Source organism: Curcuma longa, chromosome 11, assembly GCF_044706935.1.
Source record: "Curcuma longa cultivar G26 ecotype Majalengka, Jawa Barat chromosome 11, ITB_CL_G26_1.1, whole genome shotgun sequence".
In the NCBI taxonomy this organism is placed as follows: Eukaryota; Viridiplantae; Streptophyta; class Magnoliopsida; order Zingiberales; family Zingiberaceae; genus Curcuma; species Curcuma longa.
Genome location: NC_133871.1, coordinates 22961409 through 22976081, shown reverse-complemented (window position 1 = coordinate 22976081; position 14673 = coordinate 22961409). Strand labels below are relative to the sequence as shown.

The 14673-nt window shown below is 38.2% G+C and overlaps 4 protein-coding genes across 6 annotated transcripts; 2 read left to right on the top strand and 2 right to left on the bottom strand.

Moving 5' to 3' along the window:
* Positions 1-280: 280 nt before the first annotated feature.
* LOC141837377 (pentatricopeptide repeat-containing protein At5g15010, mitochondrial) lies at positions 281-2051 on the bottom strand. Its single transcript, XM_074724790.1, is given in 3 exon segments — positions 281-1575; positions 1578-1967; positions 1970-2051. Coding segments are annotated over 3 exon segments (1713 nt in total). The 5' UTR covers positions 1998-2051.
* Positions 2052-2116: 65 nt separating this feature from the next.
* Positions 2117-3847, top strand: LOC141839638 (thylakoid lumenal 17.9 kDa protein, chloroplastic). 2 transcript variants are annotated; one of them, XM_074727433.1, is made up of 4 exons: positions 2117-2370; positions 2456-2570; positions 2691-2760; positions 3431-3847. In XM_074727433.1, the coding sequence occupies exons 1-4, from the start codon at positions 2117-2119 to the stop codon at positions 3658-3660; spliced, it is 669 nt and encodes a 222-aa protein (XP_074583534.1). In that variant the 3' UTR covers positions 3661-3847. The 2 variants fall into 2 exon arrangements, with proteins under 2 accessions (XP_074583534.1, XP_074583535.1); XM_074727434.1 differs by having other exon boundaries at positions 2465-2570; positions 3431-3756.
* A 570-nt stretch (positions 3848-4417) lies between these two features.
* Positions 4418-9605, top strand: LOC141841003 (ubiquitin-conjugating enzyme E2 32-like). The gene is made up of 5 exons (XM_074729118.1): positions 4418-4638; positions 4927-5058; positions 5166-5250; positions 8733-8896; positions 8979-9605. Exons 1-5 carry the CDS (start codon positions 4528-4530, stop codon positions 9387-9389), a joined length of 903 nt encoding a protein of 300 aa, XP_074585219.1. The 5' UTR covers positions 4418-4527; the 3' UTR covers positions 9390-9605.
* A 456-nt stretch (positions 9606-10061) lies between these two features.
* LOC141841372 (uncharacterized) lies at positions 10062-14541 on the bottom strand. 2 transcript variants are annotated; one of them, XM_074729535.1, is made up of 9 exons: positions 14245-14541; positions 14108-14161; positions 13331-13414; positions 12651-12776; positions 12070-12137; positions 11447-11516; positions 10698-10763; positions 10548-10625; positions 10062-10179 (listed from the first exon to the last, which is right to left on the bottom strand). In XM_074729535.1, exons 1-9 carry the CDS (start codon positions 14527-14529, stop codon positions 10129-10131), a joined length of 882 nt encoding a protein of 293 aa, XP_074585636.1. In that variant the 5' UTR covers positions 14530-14541; the 3' UTR covers positions 10062-10128. The 2 variants fall into 2 exon arrangements, with proteins under 2 accessions (XP_074585636.1, XP_074585635.1); XM_074729534.1 differs by having other exon boundaries at positions 10553-10625.
* Between the last annotated feature and the right edge of the window lie 132 nt (positions 14542-14673).

Here is a 14673-nt window from a genome sequence, read left to right as displayed (position 1 = left end):
GTGCCTGTTGCTTTGCTCTTTTCTTTACCATTGAATGCAATGGCTGAATACTTGGATTAGGTTGAGCAATAACAGTCCCTTGCAACATGGCAACTCTTGAAGCCTATGCTTATTGTAGAGCCTAGACAGCTCCATGTCCATCACTCATTCACTCATAGAGCCATCACTGGTCGTTGCTTGTAGTATGAGGTGGGCGGTTCATAGGTTGCATTTGCGATAACACCAATCTGATGTTTCCAAATCCCTCGGCGTTCCCTTGTAACCTCTCCACAGATTTTTCTCATTTTGCGGTAATTTTTCTCATTTCAGTATCTTTTGATAATCCTTTGTTCCTTGCACGGTTACGCTCTGTTGATGAAGTTTCAGGAGCAATTCCCTTGCAATCCAATTCTTCTCCCATAACTGATTTTTGACTCAACTCCTTGCCCAAATACCAAGCCTGAACCATCTGCTCGGTCTTTGGCTCAGGAAGAAAGCCTTTGGCTTTCATTTCTGCATAGTAAGTGGCAGCCTCCTCTAACTTGCCATTCAAAAACAGACCATGGATCAGGACAATGTAGGCACTTCTGTCAGGGCTGAAACCATCCTGCTGCATCTCATTCCATACCTTGAAGACACTTTCGTGCTGCTGCCGCCATCTCGACAATTTTCTTATCAGCATAATGTATGTTTCGATTGCCCGGCTGCAATTGGACTCTCTCATTCTGGCCAACAGGTCGAACACATCGTCGACGTTCTTTGCCGCATCAAGAAACGGGTGGTAGGTGCGTATGCAAGGCGAAAGGCCTCTGTTAACCATTTCGTCGAACAGCTTCCTTGCATCCTCCACACGGCGTAGTTTGCAGAGCGGGCGGATGACGGAATTGAAAGTGGCAGCATTTGGACTGGTACCGCTCTCCTCCATCGCCTTCAGCAGTCGCATTGCACCATTGAAGCACTTCCCCTTCGCTAGGGCGTGAATAACCGCGTTGTAGATCTTGAGGTCGGGCTTGATGCCCATTTCCTTCAGCTGATTGAAGAGCTTGAGAACGGCATTGAGATTGCCAACTTTGGAGTAGCAGGAGATCATACTCGCGTAGGAGACAACGTCCTTCTCGATCTCACTGTTGTGCATCAGCCTCCAGAATCTCTTCGCCTCCCGGACGCTGACCACGATGCTGCACCAGCCGTTGAGGACGATGTTGAAGCTCTTGGTGTCGAATGGGAAGGTCTTATGGTTGCACAGAAGCAGGTGCTCGGCGTCTGAGACGTTCTTGTATCGGCAGAGCGCGGCGAGAAGACCTTGGAAATCGTAGGGCCCCGGCGTGATGCCGAAGCGTCTGAGCGTGTGAAAGGCGTTGATCGCGCCGGCAACGTCGTGGACGGCGGAGTATCTCTTGATGAGGACCAAGAGCGTGGCAGGAGTGACGAGGCCGGCGTTGCGCATCTGGTGGACGAGGGACCAGGCGGTGTCGAAGCGCCGCATCTTGCCGAGGATGGAGATCATGGAGTGGTAGTCGCGGGGGGAATGGGAGTAGCCCGGCTGCTCTGCGGCCCATAGGAAGAAGTTGAAGGCGCAGACCCAGTCGTTGCGGAGTGCGAGAGGACAGTGTTAACCAGCTCCGACGAGGGGGCGACACCGCACTGCTGCAGCCTGAGTTTGGAGGCCTCCGCGCTGCTGCTGTCAGCGGCGGCGAATCCGCGGAGAGAAGCAAGGACGGAGTCGATGTCCCGGCGAAGTTGCGCATCAATCTTGCCGCCATGGTCGTCGTCGTCGTCGTCGTGTTTGTCGGAATCACCGGCATCAACGTCGGAGAAAGAGGAGGAGGAGAGAGGTCTGAGGATGTGGAACCTGGGCCTGAGGAATCGATGCGGCGGCGCGGAGACCGAGACGATGATTGGGCGTCGCAAAATCAAAACGATTCTTCTCAACATGAAGACGACGACGAAGTAGGACCGCAGCGCCGCCGGCAGACAAAGATCGAGAACGGAAGGAAGGGGGAAAACAAATGAACCATGCGATCGATGGTTATTAATACAGCAAAAACATCTGACGGCTAACAAACTGTTCCATCTGATCGTTATCTAGAGCATCGTGAGTTAAGCGAGGGCGAAGAGAACCGAAAGCCAAGAGACGATGGGGATTTCACAAAGGACGCTTACGCGCATCCCTCCATTCCCCTCCTGCAGACATCAATCTCCGGCTCCTCCTTCCTTCGTAGATGCCCAAGGTATTATTCTCTCTTCCTTGGCTCCTCTCGCCATCGCCGTCACACTGAGCTCTCCGTTGCCCTCCGTGGCGGTCCCTTACCCCAACCCTCGGGCTCCCCCCTTCCCACCTTCGACTCCCTACGCGCAGTCGCAGATGTTGCAGCTGGGATTGCAGAACGGGTAATGGCGACCTCTTTCACATCATCGCGCATCGATTGATCCTTTCACCAGAAGGGAATTTGTCTGAGCACGCCTTTTGCTGCAGAAAAATTAGACCTTGTCCGTCCACGAACCCCGGTTGCGTGTCAACAAACCCAAATTCTTCATCGTTCGCCTTTCCGTGGATGCTTCCAGATGATTATTCCGCAAATGTCATTCAGGTTTCTCTTTTCTTTTATTATTATTAATTTTTACCTAAGTGTAGAGTTTGGTAGAATTTTCTGAAATCGTATGCTGTTCTCTGTCGATATAATATGTTTTCTTTTTTCTTATTTGAACAGAACTTGAAAGATGCAATACTAAAAACCCAAAGAAATGTCAAGTTCAAGGTAGATGAAGAAACTCCTGACGGTAATTTACTTGAATTTTGCAGTTAAATTATGCCCACTTAATCATTGAAACCAATCTGTTGAGACAAAAAAAAAAAAGGTTAGAACTTAGTTGAACCTTGTGCAAATTGAATAGAAAATAAACAAAGATCAATCCAGAGAAATTTACTTCAAAGCTGAAAACCTTAAGCATATATCATATGCTAACAAAGTGTTGTATAATATATCACTTATCTACAGATTAACAAGCCTATCTACATTTATATGGGAAAAATAAAAATTCCAGAGAAATTTACTTCAAAATTACTACATGAGCTGGAGCTGGCTTACCTTGAAAGAGTGAAAACTTCTTAATCTAAATTTGGAAAAAATTATAGTAGCCTGCTTTTGCATACAATTCTTATTTGTAAAAGCTGATTATGGCTAATTGTTTGCTAAAATGACACTGATATACTAGCAATCTTTTCAGACAGCTATTTGAGGTTCTCTGTAAAATCTTCAAGCTATTTAACTTATCCCAAAACTTATGCCTATTCTTAGTTTTTTCACTGCCTCTGATGATTTGGTTGCTGATTCTAAGTTGAACTATTGGCTTGCTGATTCTAAGTTGAACTATATCATTTTTTTTACCATGGAAAATTGTTTGTTCACAAAAGAACAAGCAGTGACATTCTGGAACTTGCATATTTCAGGCCGATATTTACTTGCAGAGGTTGATGGAGGATTTGGGCGCGATGTAATGGAGTTCTTGATCAAAACAAACATTGTTGCTTTTAGAGCTATGGCAACAAAAGTTACATACATATACCCATTTACAACAGCTATTGGGGATTCTAGAGGACAAATTGAAAGGATTAACAGGATAAGGGAAGAATTGGGTTGGTATGCTCCTAACTTTGAAGCAATGGATGAATCCGATTGAGCCCTCTAATTTGTCTGTGCTAGGGCATGATCCATGTATACTCTGCACAAGTGCATCGAATGATATTTCTTGATTAAAGGTTTTGTATTTGTGAAAGAAACAGGAATTTGTTGAGTAATTTCTGGTTTCTTTTCATGTATTGGAACATTTATTGCAAATGTAATTTTCTAAAGACAATTACAATTATTGAACTAATTCATTCCTATCCATTAGTTTTTGTTAAGGCAAGATTGATAAATTAATAGTTTGTCAATGTTCTTTGATTCTCATAGCATTGTCAATTAGAAGTATTGACTTTTTCTTACAAGTATGGTGCAGTGGTAAAACACTTAAAAGATCAATAAGATGATCAAAATTTAAATCTCAAATAAGAGGAATATTTTAAAATTTGATTTTTGATTGTGCATAAATTGTAGTCTGAATTTACTTCTAGATAAACTAGAAGAAAAATTGTTTATTTTCATAATTAATCAACGAAGCTGGAACATTCAAATAATTAGAAAATATATTTGATATTTTCAAAGTAGAATATATATATATATATATATATATATATATATATATATATATAATATTTAAAAATAATGGAGTATTCTCATAATCAAATAAGGAATAAAATTTTCAATTTTAACTTTGGGGAGTAAATTTAGGTTTTGTTATGGTGGCCCTAAACTAGGCCAAATGAGAGCTGCAATTGTCCAATAGAACGTTGCCACGTACTTCTTCGGTCTTCAGAGCCACGTCTTTCCGCGTGAAACACACCCCGTCGAATCGGAGACGGAGATTGTCGCTCTGTTGATCCAATCGAAGCGATCCGCTTTCGCATCTCAACGTCGTCGCCTTCCTACCTTCTCCCCACCGGCAGCCATGGCTGAGGACCGCTACAACAGGAGGAACCCGGCGGTCAAGCGGATCCTTCAGGAGGTGAAGGAGATGCAGGCTAACCCCTCCGATGATTTCCTGAGCCTTCCCCTCGAGGTAATCAATCTGCTCCGAGCCGAGATTCTTACTCGTATAAAATTCAGAAGATTTTGGTTCGTCGATGGTTGTAATTTGGCTGGATCCTTTCAATTTGTTTAGCCGATCGTGGAATTTACGTGGTAGGACGTGTTTGTGAGAAGGCCGTCTTTACGTAGATTTAATTTTTTTACTGATCCTGGCGAGAGGGTGCTGTGGTTTTGGTTTAGGGTGATTTCGTCTCTGAAAAGCAATTCTGGTTTCCAGGAAGGTGTAGTTTTTCATAAGCTCTTCTTTCATGGTTTCCAGGACAACATTTTTGAGTGGCAATTTGCCATTTTAGGGCCTCGGGATACAGAATTTGAGGGAGGAATCTATCACGGGCGGATTCAGTTGCCTGCAGAGTACCCATTCAAACCACCTTCATTCATGTTTCTGACTGTAATAACCTCTTTCCTCTCTAAAATCTTCTAATACGTAAATTTGTCCCTTTTTTCTGTCTTAGTAATTTACTTATATAATTCCTTTACCTTTGGATTGCTATGCAGCCAAATGGTCGTTTTGAAACACAGACCAAGATCTGCTTAAGCATCTCCAATTATCATCCTGAACATTGGCAACCATCATGGAGTGGTACGTGACACGCTCTTTTCTGATATGTTCTCCACCTTTTCTCTCCCTTTTATGATATATTCTCCTAAAATATTACAGTAGTCTAATGTCACTGATTTTCAATTGACCTCTAAGACAAATAGTTTTTGTTAATTACTTATACTTGCTGTTACTATAAAATCTGATTTGTTGCGGCATAATTCATTTTGTTACAAGCATAATGTCCTAATCATTTTATGTGCCATATCGTTGATCTATTTACTGCTTTGAATCTTGTTTAATTTATTGGATATAGTGTCAAATCATTTGTGATTGGCTACACATGGCCTTTTCCTTAGAAGTTGAAACTTAATGTTGATCTACATCAGTCTTTCTTGGCATTATTATCGTCTTTTCCCCAGAAGTTGAAACTTAATGTTTCATTCTTAAATCTTTAGACCAATCACATTCAATGCAGTGAATTATAGGATTGTTCTTTTTTTTTTTTTTATCAAGTCTTGACTTGCTTTAAGGATGGAAAGTTCCCTACCTTTGATCCCAATTACCTTTTGAAAAACTGACTTTAATGTTTAAATGTTTATGTATACACTTGAATATACATCCTCCTAGGTTCTTTTGCTCCTATCAGTTAAATAATTAAGCTTAAAAGGTATGAGTGTTTGCAGGTTTGTATGTGTTTGTGAAAAAATTTAAATGAGAAAAATATGATGGTTGCACAAATTTGGACAACCACATTGTTGATAGGTAATGGAGGTATCAACTAACCTGATGAAGGATTCAGGAGCAAGAGAGAAAGCTGCCTACCCAGTGCAAGCTTTTGCTAACTGATTGGAGACCTGAACGCCGCTTTAACAAAAGACTAGGCCACATAAATCCATTATAATTGCTCTCTTTTATGAATATAGCTATTTAAAATCTATTTACTAGGTTGAATTTTCAATATTTAGTTAATTTTTTGCAAAAAAAAAAAAAATCAAAAAATGCACCATAAAATCCACCGTACCTTAGTGCTAAATACTGTATATATATAAAAAGCATGGTTCCTTAGTCCACAAAAATTTACCATATCTTACTCCAAGCAAAATCTCTCTATTGTGTTATAGTTTATTGTGCTGCATTATAAGCATCGTTATCATCACTATTGTAATAGATATAAGAGATGGAGATGCTAGGTGGTAGAATCCTAGAACCAAATATCCTGATTGAAGATGGCTTAGAACAATAAAAACTAGATTGGAAAATCTAGAAAGTCAAAAGAACTTATTGATAAGACATTGATAAAAGTTGAGTTGTGGACAAGTCGCTTAACTTGTACAAATCCAAACAATTGGGGAGAGTTAATAAGATGAACTGTTGGAGAGACAAATGAACAAGTTGATCGTTTAGACAACCATCAAGTAAAGATGAAGATAAGGAAGATAAATTTGAGACTTAATGTTGTGAGATGTATTCCTAGCTAAACCCATATAAGACAATATATTGAAGTGCATAGAGGACGACAGAGGAAGGAGGTGCTCGATCGGGTTCATTTGTGGATGAATGGACACGGAGAAGATGACATCGAGTGAAGATAGATGCCAAAGAGGATGCTCAGCCGGTTACGAAGGGACAAGATGAAGAAAGGACTCTAATACCATGATAGAATTGGAGGGAATAACTTCACTCTAACCCTCGGTAGCCCCGTCTACCTTATATACATATTAGGACTAATATGAACAATTACAAATGGATCCTTTACTCTTACATATTTACAGATGGGCACTTTTTACCCATAACAAAGCATTAATTTCAGGGTCCTCACACCTAACACTTGAATCTTCCATGGTGGTGGTTCTCTTCTCATTATTAACATAATCTTTTGACAAGTAATGGCTATTATAAAATAAAATTGCTGATATTAGAGCTCAATAAAGAGACATTATTCCTGTTCACAAAGACATGGTGATTTTTTCCCCTAGACTAAGGTACACTACAAGTAAATTTGCTGCGAAATTATGCAAAGTAATTCCAGAAGAGGTTGCATTTTTATTGGGTATTGTGCTATTGAAGTTGTCAGGCGTACCAGTCCAAGAGCGCAAGAGTCCTGTTGGTTTTAGAGAAATCTCTAATAAAATTCACAACAAAAACTCCTTGCAGAGACAAGGTGAGGTGGCATTGATGAAGTAAAGGTGAGGTGACTCAAGAATCAACATGGTGGGTTGCTTTCGTGATTCTGTGATATGTAAATAAGAGAGAGCATGGAGAAGTGGGTTGCAGAGATACTCTTGGCCATAGGATAAGAGGGAACTGGTAGATAGTAAATGCCTGTACTGTTCTATTTTATCAGACTGATTTATTTTAAAATGACTATTTTATTTGCATTCAGATTCATTTTCTAAGCACTAGAAAATAGAAAGCTAAATTGGAGACAAGAAACTAGTAGAAATAGTAAATCCTTTCTTAGTGACCTATTGACACGTACTGCTAAAAGTTGTAAGGATTTGAGAATATTTTAACTATTTGAATTGTTTTTTAACAAGCATCTCTGTTTTCTTCTTCATGCAAGATGGAGGGCAATTAACTTACCCAATCATGTAATACTCAATGTAGTAGGGCCTTAGATTGAAGTAGGAACGTCACGTCCCTAAATTGAAAGATGATGCTACTCAATAGTAACATGTGTCCAAGGTTATAAATACAAATGCAGCTAACTAATATCACCCATAAGCAATTTCCCCAGTAGTCATCAGAGACACATAATCCGCACACCATCTAGGAATGGGATCCCTTAGAGTTAAAAAAGCAAGTGCAGCTCTAACATATTTTGAATTTTGATAAGCTAAGAATAATCAACTTTACAAGGAGACTAACTTTAAAGAACTCACTTCGGTAATTACCTTCTCTGAACTTCAAAAGAACCACTCAGGGACAATACACTTAATGGTTTGCACTACCTAGCTGAAACAAATGCATGAAAAATCTGACTAGATTGAGGATTCTGATAACTTTTCCTACAAAAATGCAATCCAAGATCCTTTTTATGTGTTTTTAGTTTTTTCTTGAAAATAGTCTATGTTAGTTTACAATCATGATTACTAAACCATGTACGCTCAAGAGCTTGGCATGTTGTTTACAATTACCCATCAAATTCTAGTTGGGGTGACTTTTGAGTTAAATAAAGAGAGACTTAAGATATATGTTAGAGGACCAGAGGAAATGTAAAACTTAAGTTACAGAGGAGGTTTTATAGATTTGGTTCATTTGTCAACTGGAGAATTTGCGACATGCAACCAAATATGATAGTTGAGATCGTGCTTATTATCTTGGATTTGATAAGCAAGTGGAGACTAGGGATCTTAAATTTTTATCCTTAGACCTTAAAGATGGATGGCACTTATGTTAAGTGTGGATGTTAAATTGGTTTAGCCTCTTCATATTCTTCATTTTTATCGGAGTTGAACGAAATATAGGAAACTGTCTCTGAATGTTTGATTTGGCTAACCAATTTTTCATCTTGTTGACAGTTCGTACAGCTTTAGTAGCCCTAATTGCTTTTATGTCAACCAATCCAAATGGAGCTTTGGGTTCACTGGATTACAATAAAGAAGTTCGGCGGGAGCTTGCTATGAAGTCCCGTGAAACTGCTCCAACATATGGAAACTCAGAAAGGCAAATGTTGATCGATGAGGTTCATGTTTACCTATACTTTTCTATATTGCCATGGTATAGTTGCCAGATATTATGACTGATCTTAATTACTTCCAAATCAGATTCATCAGTACCTGATGAATAAAGCTCCCCTGGTGCCTCAGCTTCTGCCAAACCCAACCACCGAGTCTAGTGATAGCACAGTTGGAGAAATTGATGCTAATCCTGATGCTATTTCAGCTACAGAGGAGCTTCAGAATCAGCAAATGGAGGATAGAGTCGTTGAAGCTGAGAATGAGGCTGGTGCCGTTACAGATGCTGAACGCCGAAGTGTCAGCTCGACTACTGAAATGAGGTTGAGGACGCCAACAGTCGAGGTTGATGAGCAGCTCCAAAGGCCTAGAGTTCAGCAGTCGTTCCAAGATCGCGCACTCAACTGGGCAGCCATTTGGCTGGCCGTTGCTATTCTCATTCTCCTCATGAAGAAGTTTTTGAAGTCTAAAATAGTTGCTGAATCTATCAGTGACTTTTAAATTGGAGGTATTCATCGATTAATTACCTAATGGAGTTTTAAACCTCTGATGATGGGTCCATGAAGGATGTGATGGGATTTATTAGTTTACGGTTATGGAAAAGTACAAAGTTGGATCATTAACACCAAATACTTGTTTATGTATAAACTCTTACGAGATTAGCAACATATAAACCTGTTACATTTGTTATGAGAAAGTGATGATGGATTTGGGAAACTAATGAGATCCACCATTTTGTGGGTAGTTATTGTACTATTAAAGTGAACGTAAAATTCATTTACAATTTAGAGCTACTTGACTGGTAAAGAAAATCATGAGTAATTTTAGTTGGTCCAAATTATTTTATAATTGAATTATAGCATGAGCTCCAAGTTACATAACGAAGGTAGAGGTGGGTGGCTCTCCTCTCTGATTCGTCCACCAAATAAATTTGAAAGCACAAATAACTTATCATCCAATAATTTTGAAAATTTTTATATTTTATAGTGCAAAATATTTAAATTGAAACCGTGAGAATTTGATTACATGAACATGTGAGCATCAACTTTGTGCAAATGCAATCAACTATTTAGAGAAAATGTGTAAATGTAACTTTGAGCTTAAATTGGAAGCCTAAAATCCAACTTCTAAGTGGAGCCAAGAGTCCACTTTAATTGCTCTACTTTTATCCCAACAAAAAAAAAAAGAAAAAGAAAAAAGAAGAGTAGATCAACTGCCCAAGGGGTAGATTACATCCAGGTTATACTGTCGCTTTCTTCTGACATATCGTCATGCCATCCCCGATTGGTACCTGCACATCCCAAATGGTTTACTTACCACGAGAATAAAATTTCAAACAAGCAAAATAAAGCATTTCATGCACGCATGTTTTTTTGATTGAAATTTTCTTTTGATGACACTTTATTTCAAATAATTTAGTTTGTTCTGGTTAAGAAACATATATAATTGCAGTTTGATTTTGAGTTGTAAGATAATTTATAAATTACAATGAATTAACTTATTATTAGTTTATCCAATAAACAATAAGAAATTAACTAAATAATAACACCATGTGTTCTTATCCTCAACCCAAAACACAGCACACCACATTATAGTCTCATAAAAGGAAATTATAGCAATGCTCAAATGCATGCGATTGAAGGAAAAAAAAATACCAACCATACTAGTGCTGATACGCTCATCTTCAAAAAGTTTTCTGTTGAAGTTTCTTATGCTGGTAGTCTTTGGATCGTTCACCTGGGAATGAAAATGCAAGAATGCAAATCTAATGGATGAAACCGAGCACGAAATGACACTGGATGAGCTTACCTGAGGGTCAGCGACTTTTCCATGCCAAAGAACATTATCGATGATAATGAGGCCCCCGACCCGTACCTGTGAGGAAGAGAAGCCACCTTTGAATCCATGAATAAAAGAGAGAAATTCAAACTGTAGAAAACATGCAAACCAGTTTTGTGAATCTCTTGATTGGAAACTAACAATTGTTAGCCTTTTCCCAGGTAAAACTCAGACTATTTTGATAGCAGTTCATGCTTTTGCGACCATAAAATGATCTCAGATTCCACAGAACAACTTCACTTCTACAGATCCAATTTTCCTATGGATCTCAAGAAGAATATTGGGGAGAATTTTCAACACATCATAAACTTGTTATATCTGGCAAAGTTTCAATTAAAAAGGGTGGTTTTCCATTCTCAATTTCAGAGGTCTGACAGAATGTACAGGGGCACAGAATTTAGTATCAATATGACAGCAAAACTCAAAGTTTAACTATTTGAAAATGGGATGAACCTAAAGGGCAGACTGGTAAAGCAACAGATCCATCATTCAGAAAATTCAACTTTGCTAAATATAATACGTGCTGCTTTGTGTTTACTAAAAGGTTTATAATGATTTATGATTATGGAAGTATATCAAGAATGTTCCAATTGTGCTTGGGGATTAATTATAGTTAACCTGCATCAAGATGGATGTGCAAATTCCAGAGTTAAAACAAAAAAATATGTGCATATAGTATTCTTTAACCTATCATTGCCTGCAATCAGTGAGGGCATTACCAATCGCAATAGAAGCTCAAAGTATTCATTGTACATCCGCTTATCAGCATCCACAAATGCAAAGTCAAAACTACAAGGACAAACAAATAAACTCAAGAAAGACTCTTCGCATAAGTAAAATAAGAAACTTTGTATCCTTTTTGTGCTTAGAAAGCAAAATGTTCAAGAAAAGTTGGTCTACAAAAAGGAATCGCAAAGTAAATGGCTTGTTCTTGAGTATTTCCATTTTTGTTGAATGATTCAATGGCTAAATATAATGTACCAAACTATGTTTTAGGAGCATATGACAGCGTTGATGTTCAGGATGAATATTAATGTATCAAAGTTTATTTATTTATGATAGTGCAAGTGGTGATATTCAAACCATTTTCTCCAAAGAAAATGGATCAGAACATTAAACATGTTAGTGTCAAAGCATCCCAGAAAATTGAATTTGCTTAGCAAATAATTTAAATTACCAACTTGAAGATTGGGACATCCATAATTATTATTTACTAAAGAAAACTAAATGCAAAAGACTGAATTTATCTTTGTAAGGTAAAAGGTAGTGCAAGACCCATTTACAGACAGAAAGCAGGGTGAGCCATATTATGCTTATAAAACCTGTTTTACATGAATTTTACCTGGATGATTCACCATGTTGGATCAAGGATTTTAATGAGTCCACAGCTAGGCCATGTTTTATATCCACCTAACAATTATGATCCGTCAAAGACAAATTAGAATGGCAGAAGTTTTAGTTTTATATACGTACAAAATTAATATTTGATTAGATCTCTAACATATTAACCTCCACTTAGATTGAAACAAAAGCAGTTTGCCAAGCAATTTCGATCCAAAATTCACCCATTTCTTCTGAGCTAAAGCTACCTAGACCATACTACTCAGACTTCAATCAAACTCCCCACAGTTCCCTTTAATATAGCATGGCTTTCATTTTCCAACATACTAGGGGAGTAATTTTTTTTAACAACAAAACACATGTAAGAAGAAGATACCAGTAAAAGGGATGACAATGACCAAAAGAATGAACTTCCTGGATGAGTACTATCATGAAATTGCAACAACAATTTTAATAGAGAAGCCAACATAAGAGTGTTATTTGGATCATATTCATATGAGCATGTAGTAGCGGATAAACAGTATACTGAGGCACTAGATCTTAGCTAGCAATGTAGATAAATTAAACACAGATGGTATAAACCTTGTGAGCAACTCCAGCCCGTGTATAATACTTCTTTGCGATTTCAAGGCATCTCTCATCTCTTTCACATGCAACTAATTGACCAGTCTCAGGTAAAACCATTGCAATAGCTAAAGAAGAGTAACCCTGAGATAAAGAGCAGAAATTTTTAGCTGAGAATTATCCTTAATTATATAACATTCTTTAAATAGAATGGTTAACAAACAAAAAATAGCTGCATCTATATTTAGCACATCTGCAAGGAAACTAGCTCATCTACTAGTCCTAATGATATAGGTTGATCAATAAACTGCAGCATAATATAATGTCCACATTTTTAACATAATGAGTCCAAAGTTTACCACTTAGTGTTAAATTGTCTGATCCTACAATATCGCTTAGTGAAAGCAAGTTCTAATCAAGATAGCAGGAAATGAGGAATTAGGCCCAACTGTATAGGCTGGAGAAAATGATTGTTATCTACCATTAAGCTTTATATGGAATGACGAGTGATGACAAGGTTATTTAGTTAATTTCAAGTAATATTAATGCTTGAAAGCAAGCAATTAACGAACAAATTCATGATCATGCAATTGCAATAACTGAAGAGAAAATACATGATGAAGGCAACAAAGTATTCAAAAGGTCTATAGAAGAACAATAAGTGAATCCAAACAAAGATGTATTTAAAGAAATCATACTGTATAAACACCAACTTCAATACACCTTTGTGCTCCAAGAATTTGTGCAAGCATCACTAGTAGTTGGGCTTGATCAGGAGATACCTATGGGAAAAAGTTATTTATTTAGAACCAGATGTCACAAGCTTAAACACTAAAGAAAATACATATATCTTGTGTTTGATCTGGAGCTGAGATACATAATAAAAAAAAACTCTGGTGTAATATTCATGTAGAATACAAGAGCTAAGACTGATAATCATGAAATATGGACTTTGTGTATGGTTTATATAAGTAAAATTTACTACTGCTGATTTTTTATCTTTCCATTCAAGGGGATTGTTTAACTAAGTCATGGCTGCAACGAAAGGCACCTTCAATGATCACAATGAAATGACTCACTTTCATCGGCAAATCTGACCGAAACAAAAGTATATACATATCATTGTCTTGAACCTAGGAGTAAATCTGACCAAAAAATATAATCTCATAATCTCCTTTATTCCTGAACCACTTTGGCCCATTCCTGATTCGACATAATTTGTTATTAATGTTTTATCACCCTAAGTTTTTCTCCAATATGTAATTTCTTTTCATGGTCATTTCCATATAGGACTAATCTATCATCATCAATCATATTAAACACACCACAGTTCTGCTACAAATTCTCACACAAAACAAGAAATGACTTGAAGGACAGAGGTAAAAAGAGGATCTGAAGTTGCATATCAAAGAATACATTCGAGACAACATGTATTCTACAACATGAGGCAAAAATAACGAAACAAGCAGTAATACCTGCATCTGGCTTCCTGGCATAGCCGATGTTTCTTCCCGCAGTTCACGAAGAATCTAAACGCATCAAAACAAAATTAATTAAACCAGATTCCGCCCGCTGAAACGATGGGGCAAAAATAGCGAGATGTGAGCATTACCGGATGTTCGCGGACATTGGATAAGACATAATCGTATAGATGAGGCGTGAGGTTGATGACCTGCTTTCCCCCGTACCTGTCGTCCTCGGAGGTCACCACGGATGGCTCGGCGCTGGTAGCGAGTCTCCTCGCGTGATTTGGCAGCAAATGTAGGATTGGCAGCGAGAGAAATCTCCTCGCGTTCGCATGGGAACGAAGGTGGGAGAAAGAGAGGAGGGAGAGAAGGGGCGGTGATGGGAGAAGAGAGCTCAGCAGGGCACAGACTGTGAGCGGACGGGCGGCCATGGCGACGGAACCGGTGCGCCGCCCGAAAACCCAAGTCAAAGTAAATACTAAAAATGATATTAATATATATATATATATATATAAAAAAATAAATGGAATAAATAAAAATAAAAACTATTTTTAAAATTAATCATAAATTTACTT